This window comes from Xenopus laevis, chromosome 6S, assembly GCF_017654675.1.
Source record: "Xenopus laevis strain J_2021 chromosome 6S, Xenopus_laevis_v10.1, whole genome shotgun sequence".
NCBI classification, from domain to species: domain Eukaryota; kingdom Metazoa; phylum Chordata; class Amphibia; order Anura; family Pipidae; genus Xenopus; species Xenopus laevis.
In genome coordinates, this window is record NC_054382.1 from 124238406 (window position 1) to 124263340 (window position 24935).

Here is a 24935-nt window from a genome sequence, read left to right on the forward strand (position 1 = left end):
GATTAAAAATCCCGTCGGATCGCGGCCGCATCTGTTCGTTGATGCGGTCCCGCGATCCGACCGCCCGTTTGCGAACGCTAGCATCCAATCGTTGGGCGCTAGGGCCCACAATCGGATCAGCCCGATATTGCCCACCTCAAGGTGGGCATATCGGAGGGAGATCCGCCATCTATCCATGTATGGCCACCTTTACTCTAAAAAGTCAGACAGAACATCAATCAGCCAACAGTCTGTCAGCTCAGCCAATAATCTTTACTAATTAGCACTAAATACAAAAAGGAAGGACTCTCTATACTCTGTTAATAATTGCAACACGCGTGATAAAATCTATTTATCAGAAATGGCAATCATGGACATCAGGAGTGTGACGAGGCTCTTTATACGGACACTGCGCTCTTTCAGAGGTGCCCCATAATCTCCGTGGATAGAGCCATAGAAATTGTGGAAAGGTTCTAATTGCCAGCAAATAATTATGTACAAGGCTTGCTCAGGACTATAGGAAAGGAAATGTTACATAGTAGGGCTCCATGTTCTTACACTTTACATGAGCAAAAATCTACTGTCCACTTGATAGTAAAAGGACAATGCTTTTATAAATGTAATATTTACCCAATAAAGCACGAGGGCACTGCTCTTGTGAGTAGAATGTTCCGCCCCTGTTCATGGCCAGGCACAAGCTGGGAGGCCACGCTGCTCCCCTTAGTAGAATCGTTCTCCACCAACACACTGGCTGTATAGGAATGTAACATGGCTGCTTCCTATAATATTTATCTTTTATCTTCAAGCTATTTAAAAGAAAACAATGGAGAATAAAATCTTGCAGATCCTTTTTCCCGCATTATGGATAACCCTGATTTATCAGATTGTGCTTGCAAAAGTGACTATAGCCAGGAGCCATCTGTTCTTAGTGACGTGTATATCAGATCCATATACACAAGGACTTGATCAAGATGCAAAAACATGGCTTGCGGTTTATGCCACAAATTCATGGAACCAGCGGCTTAAAGGATAAGTAAACCTGTAAAATTGATGAGAGCGCTATCCAAGATATTAGGGGATACATGTGCTGTTAATATGAATTTTGTTACAACAGCACCACTTGCTGGTCAGTTTTCAACCAGTCTGACCACCAAGTAGTCAAGGAAGTTGTCAGAAGAAAGAAAGAAGCTGCTCTGATGTTCTTCTGCTTAGCAAAAAAAATAGAAACCATTTCTTAAATCTTTCCTAAGCAGAAGAACATCAGAGCAGCCTCTTTCTTTCCTCTGACAACTTCCTTGACTACTTGGTGGTCAGACTGTTCAGAAACTGACCAGCAGGTGGCGCTGTTGTAACAAAATTCATTCATATTAACAGCACATGAATCCCTTAATATCTTGGAACAAAAAGAAAATAATTCATGTAAATTACAAAAGTACTTACAATTGCACCCACATCAATTTTACATTCACTTATTTTGAAAGGTTTACTTATACTTTAACCAGAAGTGACAGGTCCCTTGGAGTCAAATGTGCAAATGTTAGATCTACTCTGGGCAGTTTATAGGCTCCCAGCAGGCTCTGGGAATGATGCGTTTATTGTTACGTCTCTGCATGGAACTTTATTGTATAGGATCAAGCGCATTTATTTATACCAGCCGCTGTGATTGGCTCAGTCGGAAAGTGAGGGGGACTTGATGAAGCGCCCGCTGACAGGACTATTGGAGAAAGGAAGCAGCTCCCGCTCTTTGTCTTTGCTTTCATGCTTGTGTTTGTGCTTGTGTTTATGCTTGTGCTTTTTCTTCTTTTTCTTGTGATCATGATGGTGGTGGTGATGGTGATCACTGTGCTTGGACGAGCTGGATTCCTTCATAAAGGCTAATAAGGGTGTTGATGGGAGTGGCATGTGTAAATCCAAGCCGGACTGTTCCTTCCCTGAGTGAAGAAAGATCTTTATAACACATTGCACATGGCTAGTGGTATCTGCTCCAACCCATTCTCCTGGTTCTGCACTTTACTGGAGCTAAGGTTCTACTGACAGCGGTCTGTCCATATCAGTTTGGAATTAACTATTAAAAAATATGGTAATACTAGAACAATTTGTCTCCTTAAAGGGATTCTGTCATGATTTTTATGATGTAGTTTTTATTTCGAAATTACAGTTTACACTGCAAATTATTCACGCAACAATATAATATAATATGTCATTCCTGAACCAGCAAGTGTATTTTTTAGTTGTAAAATAGGTGCATCTCAGGTCATTTTGCCTGGTCATTTGCTTTCAGAAAGAGCCAGTACTTTAGGATGGAACTGCTTTCTGGCAGGCTGTTGTTTCTCCTACTCAATGTAAATGAATGTCTCAGTGGGACCTGGATTTTACTATTGAGTGCTTTTCTTAGATCTACCAGGCAGCTGTTATCTTAGGGAGCGGTTTTCTGCTTACCTTCCCATTGTTCTGTTGATGGCCATAGATGTAGAGATACAATCGTTTGGCGATTAGCCAAAAGAGCAGATCTCTCCTGGATATGCTCACATTATAGTGGGCGATAGGCTGATCCTATCGTGGGCCCTGGGGCCCAACGATTGGATCATAATGCATCTGATACGGGCAGTCGGATCGCGGGACCTCATAAACACACAATGCGCCTGCGATCAGACTGTATTTTTTAACCTGCCTGACTTTCGGCCAGATATTGATCGGGAAAGCCCCTCAGATGGCCCCACAAACGGGCCAATAAGTTGCCGACTTGGTCTGTCTGCAGCTTTAATCAGCTCGTATATGGGGGCCTTTAGGCTGCTGGGGGAGAGGAAGGGAGGGGGTGATATCATTCCAACTCGCAGTACAGCAGTAAAGAGTGACTGAAGTTTATCAGAGCACAAGTCACATGACTGGGGTTATACAGAAGAACTACCAGAAGAGCCATATTGTGTTGCACCATCCAGATACCACAATGGCAATGTAATAAAAAGGAGAAGAAAATTAATGGAATAAATTCAAAGTGAAGGAAAATTTCTTGTGGCTCTCAGAAAAATTCATTGTGCCTTTTTACAATAAATTCATTTGTATCAAACATTGTGAATCATTCATATGGTCAACCCCACAGTGAATTCATTGTACGATAGATAAATATAAAGTGCTTCCAGATAATAAAGTGCCCTGTGTTATTCACTCCGATAGTTCATATTGAGCAAAAATCATGTGATTATTCTAAAACTTTAAATTTAATTGGTCAGTTAAAATCAATGGAACAATTCATGGGGTTAAAAACACTTATAATTATGCTGTGTAGACCTCCAATCCAGCAAGTCTACTTAGTAAGGAGGTTTTTGTGGTCGGATGTCATGATCTAGGTGGGATTAATTTATTCATTATAACTACCCAGCATTATCCCTTAAGACCAGGTCTACACATCATAATTATTTTTAAGTGTTTTTAACCCCGTGAATTGTCCCCGTTGATTTTAATCAACCAATTAAATGTTAAGTTTTAGAATATTACAGCACATGATTTTAGCTCAATATGAACTATCACAGTGAATAACACAGGGCACTTTACATTTATTTATCGTTCAATGAATTTACTACACTTTTGACCATATGAATGATTCACGTTGTTTGATACAAATGAATTTATTGAAACAATGCACAATGACTTTTTCTGAGTCTGCAATTGTGGTAGTTCTTGTGTATAATCCAATTAATGGAGTTGTCCGTCCATCCATTCCCCTCTAATTTCTTCTTCTTGGGCAATGATGATATGTTAGAAGGTGCGGGAAAAAAGATAGCACAATAGATTCACATGACTGAGGGCAGCTGGAAACTGACAATATATCTAGCCCCATGTCAGATTTCAAAATGAAATATAAAAAAATCTGGTTGCTCTTTTGAGAAACGGATTTGAGTGCAGAATTCTGCTGGAGCAGCACTATTAACGGATGCATTTTGAATTTTTTTTTTTTTTTTTTGCCATGACAGTATCCCTTTAAAAAGACGTGCTCACGTACCTTTAGACAATATCACTTGCATGTATGTTAAACTCTGCTCGCTAATGTGATTTACTGAGTTAGTAGTGGAACAGGCTCTGAGGGACACTAATACATCCCTGCCTGACTCCAGGTCAGTAACGAAAATGAATTCAGCCATTACTGAGTTTGTACAAAGTTCCTGCTGCAGGATGCCCCGCTGAGCCATATTTTATGCACATTATCAAAACCAGATGCCTTTGTGCACATACAGCTCTAGTGGCTTTTAAATCTGGAACATCAGTGTAAATGATCTGACAAGAGAAAGGGTTATCAGTGGTGCTATTGCACTGGTCACCTATTGTGTGGGACAAATGATACTTTCCAGGCCAGATTGGCCCCATTATCTGTGTGTGTTTTGAACCAATCCCTTTGTTTGAAACAAATCTGTTCAAGACCTGATTGGCCAATGATTACACTGGCTAAGCACAACATCTGGGGTCCTGATTATCCAATAATTCAACCAGGAGGCGGAACATTGAGAGAAGGATAATATGCCCTAACATGGCTTACAGTGTGATGCAGCTACCAGGCTTATTTAGAGAGAAGGGAAAGAGGAAACGGTTATTCCTGTGTCTTTGGAATAATCATTGGTGCCACACTTAGGGAGCCTCACAGCTGCTGATGATGTGTGTGTATGTCAGAGACTAAAGCCAATAGCTGTGCTGGAAGCCAAACACTGTTTCTCTGCAACAGCAAATTAATCCAAAGCTTGGAGCACTTAGGCAATCGGTGCTGAATTTGACTCCTACATTAAAGGAGAAGGAAAGGCTAAAACTAAGTCAGCTTTATCAGAAAGTTCTATATAAATACACCAGTAAACCCTCAAAGTAATGCTGCTCTGAGACCTCTGTCAAAAGAAACACAGCATTTCTTTCCTTCTATTGTGTACTCATGGGCTTCTGTATCAGACTTCCTGTTTTCAGTTTAAACCTCAGGGCTTGGGCTTGAGCATGCTCAGTTTGTTCCACTCCCCCTCCCTCCTCCCTGCTGTAATCTGAGCCCAGAGCTATGAGTGAGCAGGGGGAGAGACTCAGGCAGGAAGTGATGTCACACCAAGCTAATATGGCAGCTGCTATCCTAAACAAACAGAGAGCTTCTAGAGTTGTTTACTCAGATATGGTAACGCATTCTGCAGAATAAATAAAGTATTATAGCTTGCACTATTGTGGCTAATCTATTTGCAATAAATAAACTTCTTCGGTAGCTTTCCTTCTCCTTTAAGCTTTGATATGTCTGAAAATGGAATGCTTGTCTGGCAGGAATTCTGTGGGGGTCAAGGTATGCAGCTATTTAAAGGAACAGGAGTAATCAAAATGTAAAGGGCAAGTAACAGGGAAATTTGCTTCCTAGATCCATGCAAGATTCATGCAACTGTTCCTCTATAAACACACATGGAAAATAGCTCAGCACCAACACAGTAACCTCGTCATAGGCAACCAGTCGGCACAGATAATATACAGGAGAGGGAACTGCTTTTAGTGTCAGGGGGTTGCACAACCTCCAAGGGGCACCAAATTCTCTATAGGGCACTACATGGCAGAGTAGCCAATGAGATAGCAGTAACTTCACTTTCTGTGTCTTCATAGAACAGGACACTTAGCATCTACAAACTACTTCTCATGTAACCTGATGGTAGCCCTCTGGCATTTGCCAGAACTACAAATTGCCAGTCCAGGCCTGATAGTACCTGGTGTTGAGGGTCTCTCCAACATGTTCAGATGGTGATATATGAAAGCCTGACTGTCATGCACTGTGTCCATATCAATCTCCTCTTCTTCCTGTAAGAAAACTCAGGAATTACCAAGAAAACATACAACGTGTAACATAATACATTTATGGGACATGTTATCCAGAATGCTCGGAGGTTTTTGTATAACGGATCTTTCTGTAATTTGGATCATTCATACTACTAGAAAACCATGTAAACATTAAATAAACCCAATAGGCTGGTTTTGCTTCCAATAAGGATTAATTATATCTTAGTTGGGATCAAGTACAAGCGACTGTTTTATTATTACAAAGAAAAGGTAATTATTTTTTTTTTACAAATTTGCTTATTTGATTATAATGGAGTCTATGTGAGATGGCCTTTGCGTAATTTGGAGCTTTCTGGATAATAGGTTTCCAGAAACCGGATCCCATAGCAGTACCCAAATCTTTGTGGGAAAACTGTACCACTCTATATAACATATACAGTACATTATGGGACTGAAGACACAAGGGATTTCCTTCAAGCTCAAAATACTCCAGTATTAAACCAAAAAATGAATGAGGCTAAAATGTCATATTTTATATAGTGAACTTATTGCACCAGTCAAAAGTGTCAGCTTGTCAATAGCAGCAATGATCCAGGACTTCAAACTTGTCACAGGGGGTCACCATCTTGGAAAGTGTCTGTGACACTCACATGCTCAGTGGGCTCTGATTGGCTGTTGCGAAGCTAAGCTTAGGGCTCGTCACTAATTATCCAGCAGAAAATGAGCTTCCCCTGTAATATTAGCTGATGCTACAGGTTTGCTGATTATTAAATTCTGATGCTAATTGCACTGGTTTCTGTGCCATGTAGTAATTATGTGTATTAATTACTAATCAGCCTTATATTGTGACATTTCTATTCTATGTGTACTGTATATTGTGAGTGGGTCCCTAAGCTCAGTAAGTGACAGCAGCACAGAGCATGTGCAGTGAATCAGCAGAAAAGAAGATGGGGAGCTACTGGGGCATCTTTGGAGACACAGATCTTTACTGCTAAAGGGCTGTGGTTGCCTTGGGCTGGTACAGAAGCACAAAACATTATGTACAACATTTCTAACCTACTTCTTTATTTAGCCTTTAGTTCTGCTTTAAGTGGGGTAGAAAATTAGCTTTGCCACCCAAGGCAATGGTGTCCATCTATGCCCCATTCTTAGCTATGGTCTCTTCATACAATTAGAACAGAATTAAAACAAAATCAGCAGCAGACACCAGGGCAGAATTAATGGAGAGACCTGTGCTCTGGGGGATACTGGGCCAAGTAATATAGCTTTGGGCACCAATAGTAAAGTAATCTTACAGTGATACTGATACATTCATTAAACCTTTTTTTTTTTTTCTTCAAATCCCTTGCAACCCCCTTAGCTCCCCTCTTCTGATGCACTGTCGGAGTCTCTTTCTTCTCCAAGTGCAGCCATCATGTCAGGCTTGGCAACAGGCTGAAGATGATGCGTACACACACACACACACACACACTTTAATGTTATCCCCAAGCCTAGCATAATGGCTGCAGCCAGAGAATAAACTGGTGAACAAGCCAGTGGTGGAAATGAATTCCAGTGGGGAACTTTATACCAGAAGAGCCGACATGTAAAACTGTCAGAACTGGTGCTAATCAGCAACAGGCCCTGTTAACCTTACCAGGAGGCTGCAGTCAAATAACTACACATTGATCCATGTTTATAATGCGACTCCCCTTATCCTGATAAGGGAAGCAGAAGCTCCATGTCCTTACTCTCATTTTCAGTTTGACTTTATTGCTGTCCTCAATCTTCTCCAGTACCTGCCCAGGCTCCAGTGATGAGTCGAGAGGCGCCTCTGCTTTCCGTTTCACTCCTTGGGACAGAACGCTGGCCACAGCTTCCTTGGAATCTTCCTCCTTGTGAGAAACACAATTTAATCAGTGATTGAATGTTACAGGTTGATCCGTGATTGAATGTTAGAGGGGGCAGGGGCGGAACTACCGGGGGAGCAGGGGGTGCGAGCGGGCCAGGGCCCGCACCCCCCTCAGGGCCCCCCGGCAATACGCCCCCCGCATTTTCTGCGGGCAGTTCCGGGTTTACGGAGGGGGGCGGGGCCCGCCCCCCTCTAGTTCCGTTTTTGAGAGGGGGGGGATCAGTGATTGAATGTTACAGGGGGATCAGTGATTGAATGTTAGAGGGGGGGGGATTAGTGATTGAATGTTACAGGGGGATCAGTGATTGAATGTTAGAGGAGGGGGGATCAGTGATTGAATGTTACAGGGGGATCAGTGATTGCTATAACAGGCTTGCTATGCAGGAGGCAACCTTGGATTTATATCAGGTACTACAATGGGTGCCACAAGAAAAGAGACCAATACAAGATACTGGTTGACTAAACCATAATTATGAACATCCTGTAAGTAAACATGGAATTTTTATCAGCCCCAAGCTGCAAATACTTTTTCCTTTTAATTAGAAGGCTGCTGCAAACCTGAAAGCCGATTTAGATCCCAACAGCAGTATAAATAATGGCTTAAATACTCCTGACAGTACATTATTTTACTTATTAGAACATGGTGTTAGTTGTGCACTAAAGCACTTTTGCAATAATCTTACATTGCTGGGGAACGCTGTGACTTGCCCATGCATGCCGACACTTGGCACCGGATCTGGGTGACTGGCCGATGGCTCTGGAATGATGGTGGGGTTCAGCACAGCCTTCTTCTCCTTCAGATTAAGCACTAATCCGAGCTCTGGCAGTGGTAGGCATGAAGGTCGACTGAGGCCAAAGAGTATGTGGTACAGATCCACAGCCCCACATCTTAATCTCCAGTCATGAGACGTACCTAGGAATGAAATGAAACATGGCATCAGATCATGCCTTGAAGATTCTACATCAAGCAGACTATGTGATCTTCTTGCTACAGAATTAACTAAAATAAAGTGGAGATTTTGTGGGTCCCTCTTCTTCGTAACATCTTTAACTCTGCCTATTTTAAGGGATTCGGCCATGATTTTTATGATGTTGTTTTTATTTCTAAATTACACTGCAAATAATTCACTCTACAATATAAAATGTCACTCCTGAACCAACAAGTGTATTTTTTTTATTTTTTTATTTTTCTGGCAGGCTGAATGTGTCGCAGTGGGACCTGGATTTTCTATTGAGTGTTGTTCTTAGATCTACCAGGCAGCTGTTATCTTGTGATAGAGAGCTGTTATCTTGTTACCGTCCCATATTGTATTTTACATTTAAGTGAATTATGCAAAAAAATTACTTTTTATTTCAATGACCCCTTGTTAATTACATCTAATTTATTGTATTGCTGTATAGTGCTTTTCCCTCAAGGAGCGCTATACAAATAAAAATATACATACATATGTAGTACAGCAGTAAAGAGTGACTGAAGTTTATCAACAAGTCACATACCTGGGGGCAGCTGGGAAACTGACAATATGTCTAGCCCCATGTCAGATTTCAAAATTGAATATAAAAAAATCTGTTTGCTCTTTTGAGAAATGGATTTCAGTGCAGAATTCTGCTGGAGCAGCACTATTAACTGATTCATTTTTCCCATGACAGTATCTCTTTAATGTAAATGAAAAAGAATTTCCTCAATATGAACCCAGCACTCAAACCTTTACTTTTTCACTTCAGCATAAAGTTCCCTGTGGCAACCCCCTAATGACCCCCATTACATTAATATTCCACTAACCTCCACTTGACAGGGGTTTCTTTTTGCAGTTTGTTTAGACAGTAAACACTGTAATGGGCTCTAGGAGCACTTTATAAGTGTGTCATGCATGGAACATAAGCCAGACATGCTGTTCCTTCACCACATGGAATAAACAATATATATATTCTGTGCTTTGGAGGGGACTGAAGGACGGCTCTTAGGGATAGAGCAGAATCCTCCAGTTCCTTGTTTCAACATCTGGCAGTTTCAAAGCTTGGCAAGCAACCTCTCCTTTCACCCCCACCCCCTAGAGCGTAACAAAAACACATTGAATGGAAAACAAAATAATCAAGTAACCAGGAGCTCAAATGCACAATAAAATCCTTGTTTCAAAGCTCCATTGCTGTTTTATAGCCGTGTTTCCTCCCAGTGATATTAAATGGCACCCACTCATCGACCATTCTGTAAGCACCTTGGGGAAAAAAAGTACCAAGATGACTTTTTTTTTTTTTAAACATTTCTAATGGCTTAAAAAGGTGCTCAGAGAAATGAGCGGCACAGGAACATTTCTGTAATAGCCAGGAAGGCAGCTTTATATATGGAAATGACTCGTGTGCCCTAGTAACTTCTTCTGGCCTGAAACACATCAGAATGGTTATATCAGAAAGAAGGGCAATAACGAGGCTCCTACAGCTAATGGTGTATCTTACCATTATTATTGTTATGTGCTATGTAAGCCTGGTTGTCTGACCTAATAAATTCAAGTTTTCGGGTCCTCTTCGGATTTCTTCGGGTCCTCTTCGGATGATTTCCTCGGGTCAGATCCTCTTCATCAATTTCCGTCACTTTTGACGCATGTGTAGTTGGTACACTCCGGAAGACTGCTTCAACTACGCATGTGCCAGTACGGCTCTCTATTACAAATGAAGACTCGCGATCCAAAAGATGGCGCTCACAAGCTCCACGGCGCTTACTCTATTGCACTATATTGCACTGTTAGGTTGGAAATATTTTAGGGACATTTTCAGACCTATATGCGAGTGGAAGCAGGGAGGCTATCTTGTTTACTAGGTGGGGGGGGGGGCTTTTTATAATTCAGGGGTTGAGTTCTCCTTTAAGGCAAGCATAAGGTTACTTTGATAGAAAAGGAGTATCTGCACGACACCGACACAAATCGGTTCACTGCTAAATGAGTTTGCAAAAAAAAAAGTTTGAGAAAAAACAGGTTTCCACAATTCCTTGTTTCACAATTAGATAATGATTAATATTTTGGTAGCCCTGTTTGGAAAGAAAAACTGAATTCAAGTGCTTCCTATGAATGAGCTTTGAACATGACTTTACTGACTCTTCCTTTGCAAACTGCCATAACTCCAGTTGTTCCAGATGAGTTTTCAAATCTCAACACGTGCTCAAAGATATTGAGATGCTGGCCACTTCAGAACATTCCATTGTTTTATCTTCAACCATTCCTGGGTGCTTTTTGAATTATACTTTGATTTACTGTCCTGCTGGAAGACCCATGATTCGGGATGGATGCTTCCTGACACTGGGTTCAACATTGTGCTCCAAAATGCTTTGGATATCTCCTGGTTTAGTAATTCCATGCTCACACCCATTGCTCCAGGTTTCAGGGGCAAAAGAACAACCACTTAAAACATCAGAGAACCTCATCAATGTCGGACAATAGGAATGGTGTTCTTCGTTTTGAAGGTTTCATCTTTTTTGGATCTTGTGTTGTGTCTACCAAACTTTCTCCCAGACTGATTTCCTTGTTCTTCTATCATAGATCACTGAGCTGGAGATGGATGGTTCAAGAAAAATATGTTGTAGTACCTTGTGTCTTTAAGCCACCTTGATCAAGGTTCTTTCCCCAAAATCTGAACAGTCTGGGGAGATTACCTACAATGCCAAGGGCCTCAAACTTAGCTTCACATACAAAGGACACAGGGGTATTAGGGTCTCTGGAGATGGATTTGAGATTGCCCATACTTTCTTGCTTGTTTTATTCATAAGGAACCCCACTGAAAATACTACTGGAGGTGAAGCAATAACTACCAGTCCAAAATAATACACCCCTGATATTACTTAGCTGGACGAACTTTACTAGACGTAGATTTAAATGCTACCTCTGGACTGTTAGAGGGGAACTATTGCAAAAATTAAAATGTAATATAAGCTTCCTCATACTTAAATAAGAAATTCAATCAATTAGAAATTCTGTACCTTTATGAAATAATCAAGTTCATATTCACTAATCCTCTCTCAGCATCTGTTTCTCTTAATTCTGTCTTCATGCAGCAGTTGGGTGTCGGATGCATGATCCAATATATCTTATAGGGGTGGGCTCCTTTCCTAGCAGTTGTATTAGAGCTCACTGAAATAACTGATTCCAGTAGAAGAGAGACAGGATTTCAGGTGATTTAATAGCGTGAGCTCTAATACATCTTCTAGGCAAAAGGAGCCCCCCTATAAGATATATTGGATCATTCATCTGACAAATGATATCACTACTCACAGTTTATAACTGATGACATTACTAGTCACCGTTTATAAGGATATAATATACAAGATAATCGTGGCTTTTGTGTATTATATCGTGGCTTTTGGATCTAACTGTCAATGATTATCTGACACCCAACTCCTGAATGAAGACAAAATGAGAAGAAACAGATGCTGAGAGAGGAATAGTGAAGATAAACTTTATTATTTCAGAAACAGTACAGACTTTTTAATTGATTGTATTCAGAAAGTTTCTTATTTCAGTATGCTTAAGCTAATAATACATTTTCATTTTCGCAATTCTTCCCCTTATTAAAACATACAGTGGACACAGGGGTATTAGGGTCTCTGGAGACGGATTTGAGATTGCCCATACGTTCTTGCTTGTTTTATTCATAAGGAACCCCACTGAAAATAGTGCTGGTCTAGAACTGGAGGTGAAGCTATAACTACTAGTTCAAAATAATACACCCCTGATATTACTCAGCTGGACGAACTTTACTAGAGTTACATGCTACCTTTGGACTGTTTTAAAAAAAAAAAAATACAGAAAATCTGAGTTTGAGAATAAAAATGGGAAGTGCATATTCATGATTAAGAACTTGGCTCCTTGGAGCAAACTGAAACCTGGCTCTCGCTTAAGCAATATGCTTGCCATGTGGAATCTAAATGCACGCAAGCCTTTTATATTTAAAGGGCTTAAATCTCTTTCACACCTTCCGATGGAAATTTGAGCAAAAAGAAAATAACCCCCAAATGGAACCCAAAAGGGATAACACAACTGCAGTGTGTGTGGTATCCAAAAGATTTATTAACTGTGGCTGCGTGCAGATTACCACAACTCTCTTCTCAGAGTACTATGAAACAATGTAGTAATAGATTCATATTTCCTCTCATTTCATTTGCACAGTCAGCGAGTTTGTGTGACCAATGAAGAGATCACATATCCCAATTAGAAGGCAGGTGCAATAAGCCCTGTTGTTTACTTTTTGAAGCAAGAAACACCAAACTGTGCCATAAAGGTATCTCAGTCCATATAATGAGGAAATGAGTTAAAGGGATTCTGTCATAGTTTTTATGATGTAGTTTTTATTACTAAATGACACTGTTTACACGGCAAATAATTCAGACGATATAAAATGTTATTCCTAATACAAGAAGTATATTTTTTTAGTTGTAATATTGGTGTGTAGGTGCATCTCAGGTCATTTTGCCTGGTCATGTGCTTTCAGAAAGAGCCAGCACTTTAGGATGGAACTGCTTTCTGGCAGCCTGTTGTTTCTCCTACTCAATGTAACTGAATGTGTCTCAGTGGGACCTGGATTTTACTACTGAGTGCTGTTCTTAGATCTACCAGGCAGCTGTTATCTTGTGTTGGGGAGCTGCTATCTGGTTACCTTCCCATTGTTCTGTTGTTTGGCTGCTGGGGGGAGAGGAGGGGCTTGATATCACTCCAACTTGCAGTACAGCAGTAAAGAGTGACTGAAGTTTATCAGAGCACAAGTCACATGACTGGGCAGCTGGGAAATGGACAATATGTCTAGCCCCATGTCAGATTTCAAAATTAAATATAAAAATTAAATCTGTTTGCTCTTTTGAGAAATGGGTTTCAGTGCAGAATTCTGCTGGAGCAGCTCTATTAACTGATTATGTTTTGAAAAAAAAAAATAGTTTCTTCCCATAACAGTATCCCTTTAACTAAAATACATTCAGAGAGAACATTTCTCATTCACATTGTGCCTCCCGAGGCTATGGAAAACTGCACTGCTAATGTCTGACTTTCAAAAGATATCTGCCCTCTTAGAGATGTTAGCGGTTTCGTGGCTTCCAATTTACAAGAAGTTCACAGTTACACAGAGCACAAACAACAAACTCTTAAAGGACATGTAAAGTCTAAAATGGAATAAGGCTAGAAATGCTGTATTTTGTATCCTAAATATGAACATGAACTTACTGCACCACAAGCCTAATCAAACAAATAATTTATGCTTTCAAAGTTGGCCACAGGGGGTCACCATCTTGTAACTTTGTTAAACATCTTTGCAAGACCAAGACTGTGCACATGCTCAGTGTGGTCTGGGCTGCTTAGGGATCGTCATAAACAAAGCTGCTTGAGTTCTGCATGGCTGGGAAGTAAGGCGGGGGCTCCCCCTGCTGTTCATAAGTATGATTGTTTCCCTGCTCAGCAGTTAGGGACTGTCTGACAATTCCTATCCACAGCAGTAAATGAAGGGAGAATTTCACTGCATAGTCAGGTTTCTTATAAATACAGTACACATTTTTTAATTAAAATATATTGGAGATAGTTTTCTTTTTCATTAAAGAAAGTAATTTCTTTGCCTTTACATGCCCTTTAATTAGCTTACAATGCAGGCGAAATTCTGAATTTCGCTGCAAATCCATGGCTGGTGAATAAATCCGCTCAGGACTAATCACTGCATCATGCTTGATATAGTACTCGTCATTGTGTATTCCAAAGAATGCTATTTGCCTATTTTGTCCTAAGCCACGTTAGAAAGCTCCCTGTGTGGTTTTATGGACTAAAGTAATTGATAAGTCTTGTGAGTGAAGGGTGACGCAGGGAAATCAGGGCACTTAGTGAAGATGACAGTGGTGCAAGTATCTGGAGTGACTGGCGTACCTGAATTCATAAGCTTCCAGAGCTGATCAACTAGAGCTTCATTGCACAGAGGAGACTCAATGGTTTTGGTGAATGGGGGGTTCTTCGAGAGCATGTAGAAGATCTTGTGCCTATAAAAAAAAAACAAAAAAAAACATGGAATTGACAGTACATTTATATTTCGGCAGAGAAGTATTATAGTTTTAAAACTGAATTGAAAATAAAAGGTCAGGACAACATATTGCCAAGGAACAAACCACAGTAAACATCCTTGGTGCAGCAGCTGCGAGATAAACAGACACACGTAATGATAAGGAAGAGCTAAATAAGCCTTGGTACAAACACATTACAATTACTCATTCTACTCTATACAGAAACTCCTATTGCTCAACTGACCACCAAGGAGCAAATATGGTCAGAAAATGCAGTTAATATGAACCAAAACAGCCCAATATCTGCCTGAAGGGGAAAATGTATCAAATTAAAGGGCAATCACCATAAAACAAGAAGGAAAATTCCTATCAAACATATCAGGGGTCATTTACTGTACAGGCTGCATAAAAGACCACTGTGTTGTTGTCAGGAACTACTGTGACTCTCTGGGGTAGAATTGGAGAGCAGAATGGAGGGTGCTAGAGAGAAACCCAAAACCAAGACCCAGGTCACCTTCCACTGCATGAAAAACAACCACATGACTATAAAGGGTCAAAAAACTTTAAGTACAGCCCCAATAACTCTATAAAGAGATTTATCCAATTAAAAGCAGTAGCAGCTGAGAGGTGAATATGAAAGGAAATGACAACACATAGGCAATGTCATAAACCCAACTGTGTATTCCCTGCAAGCCCGAGACATACTCTGCATGCATGCACCTAGACTACCAATCACAATTCTCCTATTCTCTTTGCTGTAATCAGTTACACCCCAAGGCATCACAGGAAGCCATGTGATTGGGATTGCCTATGAGTAAGTGCTGGGTAAGCATGAAACGAATTGGGCTACATGTGGGTCTATTGTTGTATTTTAATAGGATATAATAAACCAATAATAGCATGACTAGAGAGATATTTTTTTAGTTTAATCACAGGAAGCCAGCCATAGCAATGTGTAGAATATAGAAACCATTTACACTATGTTAAAGGGCAAGTAAACCTTAAAAATAAGTGAATGTAAAATTGATAAGCTCTTTTGTCATTTACATTCATTATTTTTTTTTTTTATTTGAACATATTAAGGGATACATGTGCTGTTAAAGGGATACTGTCATGGGGAAAAAACATTTTTTCCCAAATTAATCAGTTAATAGTGCTGCTCCAGCAGAATTTTGCGCTAAAATCCATTTCTCAAAAGAGCAAACAGATTTTTTTATATTCAATTTTGAAATCTGACATGGGGCTAGACATATTGTCAGTTTCCCAGCTGCCCCCAGTCATGTGACTTGTGCTCTGATAAACTTCAATCACTCTTTACTGCTGTACTTCAAGTTGGAGTGATATCACCCCCCACCCTTTTCCCCCCCAGCAGCCAAACAAAAGAACAATGGGAAGGTAACCAGATAACAGCTCCCTAACACAAGATAACAGCTGCCTGGTAGATCTAAGAACAACACTCAATAGTAAAAACCCATGTCCCACTGAGACACATTCAGTTACATTGAGAAGGAAAAACAGCAGCCTGCCAGAAAGCATTTCTCTCCTAAAGTGCAGGCACAAGTCACATGACCAGGGGCAGCTGGGAAATTACAAAATGTCTAGCCCCATGTCAGATTTCAAAATTGAATATAAACAAACCTGTTTGCTCTTATAAGAAATTGATTTCAGTGCAGAATTCTGCTGGAGTAGCACTATTAACTGATGTGTTTTGAAAAAAACATGTTTTCCAATGACAGGATCCCTTTAATATAAATGAATTTTGTTACAACAGCTCCACTTGCTGCTCAGTTTCTGACCACCAAGTAGTCAAGGAAGTTGTCAGGAGAAAGAAAGAGGCTGCTCTGATTTCTGCTTAGAAAAGATTTGAGACATGGTTTCTAATTTTTTTCCTAAGCAGAAAAACATCAGAGCAGAAAAGGAACAAACGAGCACAGATCCCACTTAATGTCATAAACTATCTCTACACAAGTAGGAAGTCACAATAATCTGACTGGCTAAAACATAGGAAGGCTTTACTATCATTGGCACTAGTGATGTGCCGGTCGGGTTTTTATCCCGACCCGCACGAAGCCCGCCCTCCCTGCACATGCGCCCGCCTATCGGCTTCCTTTCATAGACCTGCATCACCAACGATGTCACAAAAGGGGTGGGGTGAGCAGGTGCAGCGTCTATAAAAGAAGAACCCGGAAGTCTGAAGTCGGCACTGCAACTTGGCGGGCGGGGAGAGCAGGAGAAGAGCTCAACCCCCACCGGCGAAGAGGAGTGTGAGGTCGGCCCGAAACCTCAGGCCCGGCCTGCATCAATATTGGGCACAATAAGCAATGTGAGTAACTGCACGGATTTTGTTATATGAACCTATTACCAAATTTATAAGGAGAGGCTTTCCACTTTAAAGGATAAGTAAAACTTGAAAACAAGTCAATGTAAAATTGATGAGTGTTATTCTAAGCACTTTTGTAATTCGCATTATTTATTTAAAAATCCAACTATTTTGGAATTTTAGGGCAAAAATCCTGGCCTTTCGGGAAAAAAGGCAGAAAAAAATTTTGTGATTTCTGCTCGGGGTTGGTCCCCGATCGGATTAAATATAATAAACAAGCTCCTATCCTGGAATTCAGTTTGGTTGGACTTTTTTAATTAAAGTACTAAGAAAATATCAGATTTTGATAAATATGCCCCTAAATGTGTAACAAATGTGTATTGTAAATTTGCTTAGAATTATCAACCCACAGTACTGCTTGTCAACCCTAAAGCCACCCATAGATGCAAAGATTTGATTGTAGGAATCTCTGTTTTTCAGGTTGTGTTTGGAGAGTTCTGACATTTTTCGTGCCATGGGGATGAGTCGTTCAGTTGATCAGACAGGTTAGAAGTTTTCTGTCGGCTGCTGATAATATCTCTGCATGTATTGCCGATCTGATGATATCAGTGGGAGACTGTCACCAGCTTTTGTCGGACTATTGTACGATTGCTGTCAGGGGCAGAACATCGGCTGACCTGTTCTTTTAATACTTTATTTGATCTGAAAGGTTAGTGGCAGGTCGGGAGATGGCACTGAACGATTGTTTGTCCGATGTGAAGGTAAATCTGCACGTCTATGGCCAGCTTTAAGGTGGCCATAGACGTAACAATTACGATCTTTCTTGGAAAAGATCTTTCCAAGAAAAATCGTTCGTTTCAATACACACGTGTAGAGCTGAATCGTCAGATATACAGGTAGATATACGGCAAAAAACAATAGAATTCTACCTGTATCTGACGATTCAGCACTAACAATGGGCGATGTTTGGGTCCCTTCAATGGCACCCGATCAAAATTTTCCGTCCAGCCCGATCGACGAGCCGACCGATATCCAAGTCCTCTGCCGATATCGGTCGGCTCTTTTCCCACCATACACGCAACGAATATCGGACGAAAATTCGTTTCGTACGATATTATCTGTGCGTCTATGGCCACCTTAACTCGTACACAACAAAGGAACACAAAGCAAGGTTGCAAGTAATACAGAGAATACCTGCCCATGATCTACTGTACAATATTATTCAAAAGATGCTCTTTGTGAACAGTTCCTAAATAAGCACCAGGCTGAGTGCATTAATGTCAAGCCTCACATACATGTGTACAAACCAACATTGATTTACTCTACTTACCGAATATAAGGGACAGGATCATTCTGCGCCATGTTTAGGAGCCACTGCAGGTCTTCACAGCTTCTGTCAACTAACAAAAAATTGATATTGGTTTTTAGACCCATATTCCTGCTGAAATGGTGCTGTTCCAGACTTAAACACTTTTTCAGTTCAGCCGTTTTCAGATTGTTTCCCAGAAATAAAGACTTTTTTCAATTACTTTCCATTATTTATTTTTTACAGTTTTTTCCAAAATCTAAATTTAAAGGGGTGGTTCACCTTTAAGGTAACTTTTAGTATGTTATAGAATGGCCAACTCTAAGCAAATTTTCATTTGGTTTTGATTATTTATTTTTTATAGTTTTATAGTTATTTGCCTTTTTCTTCTGACACTTTGCATCTTTCAAATGGGCGTCGCTGACTCCCTTTAGATTTAAAAGGTATCACTACAGAGATTAACTGGTCCCTGCATTGTTTAAACCTCAAATTCAGACTAATCCCCTGTTTTGTTCACACCTGTGATCCCCCTGTATTGTTCACACTTGTGACACCTCGATTGTTTATATCCTAAAGGACTGTACTGTTCACACATGAGACCCAGACTGAAACGGCAGTGGCATAACTATATGTTACTGGGCACCACAGAAAATTAATTTTAGGGCCCCCAACATATCCAGAGGTTGTCTTGTTTTATCAATATTTATTGAAATTGTATATGAACTAGAGCCTCATGGGGCCCCTATACCTCCTGGGCCCCCCTGCAGCGCAGGGTCTGCTTCCTCTATAGTTACGCCCCTGTGAAACGGATTGTTCACCTGTTCACACTTTATACAAAATGCTAATGGGGCACCAGCACTGTGTCACTGTATGTAGTACATATTAGACTGAGAGCTTTCCCTGTCTCCTGCTCTGTTCTGCCTTCCCTCCCTGAGTGTGTCATTCTCAGCTTGCCCAGTGCTGCTTGTGTGTGCCATTCTCAGCTTGCCCAGTGCTGCTAGTGTGTGCCATTCTCTGCTTGCCCAGTGCTGCTTGTGTGTGCCCTTCTCTGCTTGCCCAGTGCTGCTTGTGTGTGCCCTTCTCTGCTTGCCCAGTGCTGCTTGTGTGTGCCCTTCTCTGCTTGCCCAGTGCTGCTTGTGTGTGCCCTTCTCTGCTTGCCCAGTGCTGCTTGTGGGTGCCATTCTCAGCTTGCCCAGTGCTGCTTGTGTGTGCCATTCTCAGCTTGCCCAGTGCTGCTTGTGTGTGCCATTCTCAGCTTGCCCAGTGCTGCTTGTGTGTGCCATTCTCAGCTTGCCCAGTACTGCTTGTGTGTGCCATTCTCTGCTTACTCAGTGCTGCTTGTGTGTGCCATTCTCTGCTTACTCAGTGCTGCTTGTGTGTGTCATTCTCTGCTTACTTAGTGCTGCTTGTGTGTGTCATTCTCTGCTTACTTAGTGCTGCTTGTGTGTGTCATTCTCTGCTTGCCCTACGCTACCTGTGGGATGTAAGCAGGTTAGGGGTTTGTTCTTGGGGTTTGTTAGCATTTGGAAATTCTTGTTAAGGGCCCCTAAGGTGTTTAATCATGTGTTGGGGGGGGGGGTTGTATTATCCACAGGGGAGGATGAGGCATATGGATTTAAGGGTATGTTTTAACATGACTTCAATATTTCACATATGAGTGATGAGGGATTTCCCTGCAGTGAGCACCAACCATTTGGTTTTTTGGTGTGCTACCACCGTTAATGTGGATATGATCTTAAAAGTTCTTGTGGTAATATGGGTGTGGTTTACAGTGGGTATGGTTTAAAAGGGGGAGTGGCCAACACTGACTTCCATTATCGGCCCTCCACCACATAGGCCAGTAACATTTTGGCCCTCGGAACCACAGAAGTTGGACAGCACTGCTTTAGATGCAAATTGAAGAGCTGCTGAATAAAAAGCAAAATAACTCAAAACCCACAAATAATAAAAAATGAAAACCAATTGCAAATTGTCTCAGAATATCACTCCGTATATCATACTAAATGTTAACTCAAAGGTGAACAACCCCTTTAAAGTTGAATGTTCGTGTCTCTGGTTGAGTCTGGCAGTTCAGTAATTCAGGTACAGACTGTAAACTGTTACAGTTTTGCAACAATAACTTGATCCATTTCTATTATTGTATCAATTCTAACAGCTGCCTTTAATGAAACCTAGAGATTCTGCTCAGCAGGGACAAAGATAAACTAAATGTATCAATTTATAACAGTTTACAGGGTCGGCGACCCCCCTTCCAGAGCTGCTTTAGAAGGTGAAAAATTGACACTTCACACTTCAATATTAGAAAAAAACGGTCACACATAGAAAATAGAAAGTAATTGTTAAAAGTTGTCATTTATGGTGATCTCTCTTAAAAGATCTAGTTGTTTGAAGGTGAACAACCCCTTTAAGGAGGCCATACACGATACAATTACAATGTTTCCTGGAAAATATTTTTCCAGGAAAGATGGATTGTTTCAATACACACGTGTAGAGCTGAATCGTCAGATATACAGATAGAAACAATAGAATTCTACTTTTATCAGCACTAACAATGGCCGATGTTTGGGTGCTTTAAAGGCGTCCGATCAAAATTTTCCGACCAGCCGATTGATGAAACAAACGATATCCAAGTCTTCTACCGATATCGGTTAGCTCATCCCCCACCGTACACGCACACCCAATATGGTACCAAAATTTGTTTCGTACAATAATATCTCTGTGCCTGTGGCCACCTTTAGGGTTAGTTTCGCTCATCTGTGACAACAACAAACAAACTGTCCATGGGCAATTCCATTACCAATCAGGAACACTGTGGCATTACAGGGGTTGTTCACCTTTAAACTAACTTTTAGTATGCTATAGTTGGTAATATTCTGAGACAATTTGCAAATGGTTTTCATTTTTTATTATTTGTGGTTTTTGAGTTATTTAGCTTTTTATTCAGCAGCTCTCAGGCTTGCTATTTTTGTAGTATGGTTGCTATGGTCCAAATTACCCTAGCACCCACGCACAGATTTGAATAACAGACTGGAATATTAATAGGAGATGACCTGAAAAGAAATAGGAGTAATAAAAAGTGGCAATAACAATACATTTGGAGCTTTACAGAGCATTTGTTTTTAGATGGGGTCAGTGACCCCCATTTTAAAGCTGGAAATAATCAGAGGAAAAAGGCAAAGAATTAAAAAAAACTAAAATAAATAAATAAATAATGAAGCCCAATGGACAAGTTGCTTAGAATTGGCTATTCTATAACAAATTAAAAGTTAACATAAAAGTGAACCACCCCTGTAAGCGGAAAGCATTCTATGGTCAGAGGATTCTTACATAGAGAGAAAATCAGAACTGGGCTCTGAAGGGATGGAGCATTGTCCCAGAGCCCAGCACTGGGTTTGCTGATGCAGAATCCCATGGACAATAATCCAATTGAAGTACATTTATGAACTAATTAATCAAAGTATTTTAATGAGCTTTTCATAATGCACTGAACTGGAAATGCCATAATCTTGACATTTACTGATGTGGTATCAGCCCAAGGAGACCCACAACAGAATACCAACACTTAAAGGGATTCGGTCATGATTTTTATGATGTCGTTTTTATTTCTAAATTACACTATTTACGCTGCAAATAATTCACTCTACAATATAAAATGTCATTCCTGAACCAGCAAGTTTATTTTTTTTTAGTTGTAATATTGGTGTGTAGGTGCATCTCAGGTCATTTTGCCTGGTCATGTGCTAAAAAAGAGCCAGCACTAGGGATGGGCGAATTTTTTAGCCTTGTTTTGCTGTGGAAATGACGCCCATAGACTTGTACGCCGTTGTGCATCAAAAAAAAAAAATTACGCCCATAGACTTTAATGGGCATCAGCGACATTTCACCGGTGGCAAATTTTTGGCGAAACGCAACGAGTCAAATTCGCCTAAGCCTAGCCAGCACTTTAGGATGGAACTGCTTTCTGGCATGCCGTTGCTTCTCCTACTCAATGTAACTTAATGTGTCTCAGTGGGACCTGGATTTTACTATTGAGTGCTGTTCTTAGATCTACCAGACAGCTGTTATCTTGTGTTAGGGAGCTGCTATCTGGTTACCTTCCCATTGTTCTTTTGTTAGGCTGCTGGGGGGAGGGAGAGGGTCATATCACTCCAACTTGCAGTAAAGAGTGACTGAAGTTTATCACAGCACAAGTCACATGACTGGGGACAGCTGGGAAACTGACAATATGCCTAGCCCCATGTCGGATTTCAAAATTAAATAAAAAAAAAATCTGTTTGCTCTTTTGAGAAACAGATTTCAGTGCCAAATTCTGCTGGAGCAGCACAATTAACTGATGCGTTTTGAAAAAAACATTTTTTCCCATGACAGCATCCCTTTAACAAAACTCAAGGATTCTAATACAGAAAAGGTTTTTATCTTACCTTTTGTATAATCAACAACTGCTTCTAGTGCGGCCACTCGGACGTCCACAAAGTGTCCGTTCTCTGCGTATGACTTAAACAGAGTGGGATCGCTGGGAACATGGCCGTTCTTTTGTAGAATGCGAATGGCTCTCAGGCAGCTTTTAAAGAGAAAAAAAATAAATAAAGTTCACCAAGTCCTTAACCATCGCACAGATAAACAGTTAGGGTTATTGAGTGATGATGTGTGAGGTGCCCATAAGCTCTGCCTTGTATTGAGCCTAGACGGAGCAGAAAGAAAAACATACCTCACTGTTATAATATGCCTGTAACTGGGCAGGAGCTTCTCCATATTTAGAAAACGAGTAATTTCCTCAAGCATCAGGCGGACATCGGCATTCAGATTATCCAGGGTCCGGGATTCGTTGTTAACACTCACTGCGGGTGTTACAGAGTTGGACATCGCATCAATCAGCTCCGCTCTGTAGTAGTTATCTGAAAACTGAAAAATGGACATTTGCATTTAGAAAAGATTGGAATAAAACTGCAATTAAACAGTTGTCTCACTTTCTTTTCCTTTACAAAGCAGCAATTGTTTGACGGCCTACTATATTAGGGAAGCACTGAATACAGGATTCGTTTTGGGATTCTGCCAGGTTTCAGCCTTTTTCAGCAGGATTCGGATTTGGCCAAATCCTTCTACCCGGCCGAACCATGTCCTTATTTGCATATGCAAATTAGGGACGGGGAGGGAAATCGAGTTACTTTTTGTCACGGGAAGGAAGTAAAAAATATTTTCCCCTTCCCACCCCTAATTTGCATATGCAAATTAGGGACGGGGAGGGGAAATCTTATGAGTTTTTGTCACGAGAAGGAAGTAAAAAATGTTTTCCCCTTCCCACCCCTAATTTGCATATGTAAATTAGGATTCGGGTTCGGTATTCACCCGAAACTTTCGGAAGGATTTGGTGGTTCGATCGAATCCAAAATAGGGGGGCTCCCTTTCCTAGCAGATGAATTAGAGCTCACTTAAATAACTGATTCCAGTACAAACAAAATCTAACAAAATAACTGCATTTTGTACAAATTCTGCATGTAGAGAGACATGATGTCTGGTGATTTTAATAGAGTAAGCTCTAATACATCCCTACTTTATATAAGAGAAGTCCGAGCACAGTGATCCCAGATCCTATTTGAAATCCATTGCTTTTAACACAACATGGTTATGGGGCTTAATTAGCCGAGGGAATTCATTAAGCTTAGCAGGAGCAAAGGACAAACTTCTGCAAATTATACTTAGATATATCAAACTTGAAAGTGACCCATCTCCTATAGATAGGACCTTTGTTCTCTACCTGGTTTAATTACTATTCTCTAAGGTAGAAAAAAATTACATATAGTTAATGGGAAACATGGAGACCCTTACACAGCTTAGGAGCCCCAATTGGGTGCTGAACCAAACGTTAAAGGGGAACTATCACGAAAATGACAATTTTATATAAGCTTCATCATACTGAAATAAAACTTTCTAAATACGATCAATTAAATATTCTGCATTGCTTCTGAAATAATCAAGTTTATCTTCACTATCGCTCTTTCAGAATCTGTTCCTCTCTTCATTCTGTCTTCATGCAGCAGTTGGGTGTCAGATATTCATTGACAGTTAGGTCCAATATGCATTAAAGCTCACTCTATTAAAAATCACCAGAGATCATGTCTCTCTACATGCAGGATTTGTGCAAAAGACAGTTATTTTGTTAGATTTTGTTTGTACTGGAATTATTTATTTGAATGAGCTCTAATTTATCGGCTAGCAAAGGCCCCTATAAGATATATTGGATCTAACTGTCAATGGATATCTGACATCCAACTCCTGTATGAAGAGAGAATGAAGAGAAACAGATGCTGAGAGAGGAATAGTGAAGATAAACTTGATTATTTCAGAAACTATGCAGAATATTTAATTAATTGTATTTAAAAAATTTCTTATTTCAGTATGATGAAGCTTATATGATATTTTCATTAACGCAGTTGTTCCTCTTTAAGTGTCCACATCAGAACACAACACAGTATGCTATTTGTAACAGAAAGGAACTATAGGCCTCAGAAGTCCAAAGCACATAAACAATGCAGATTTATGCTAAATCCCAAATCTTGGCGTTACCTATACAGCTGCCATGTCAAATCGTTGCGTTTATTATACTGAAATAAACTCGGCTAGCATTGTAACGGCCCATGCTAAACTC

The 24935-nt window shown here is 40.4% G+C and overlaps 1 protein-coding gene across 2 annotated transcripts in view; it reads right to left on the reverse strand.

Annotated features, from left to right (window-relative positions):
- Positions 1–1535: 1535 nt before the first annotated feature.
- taf2.S (TATA-box binding protein associated factor 2 S homeolog) overlaps positions 1536–24935 on the reverse strand; it is a 65423-nt gene continuing 42023 nt past the window's right edge. The window contains exons 19-26 of one of the 2 annotated variants that reach the window (XM_018223921.2): positions 22998–23191; positions 22711–22850; positions 18314–18383; positions 14533–14642; positions 8332–8561; positions 7536–7631; positions 5688–5778; positions 1536–1910 (exon numbers count right to left, since the gene is read on the reverse strand). In XM_018223921.2, the coding sequence (XP_018079410.1) occupies positions 1648–1910; positions 5688–5778; positions 7536–7631; positions 8332–8561; positions 14533–14642; positions 18314–18383; positions 22711–22850; positions 22998–23191 (1194 nt within the window). In that variant the 3' untranslated portion in view covers positions 1536–1647. Of the gene's footprint in view, positions 1911–5687; positions 5779–7487; positions 7632–8331; positions 8562–14532; positions 14643–18313; positions 18384–22710; positions 22851–22997; positions 23192–24935 lie in introns of both variants that reach the window. The other variant, XM_018223920.2, reaches the window with a different exon arrangement.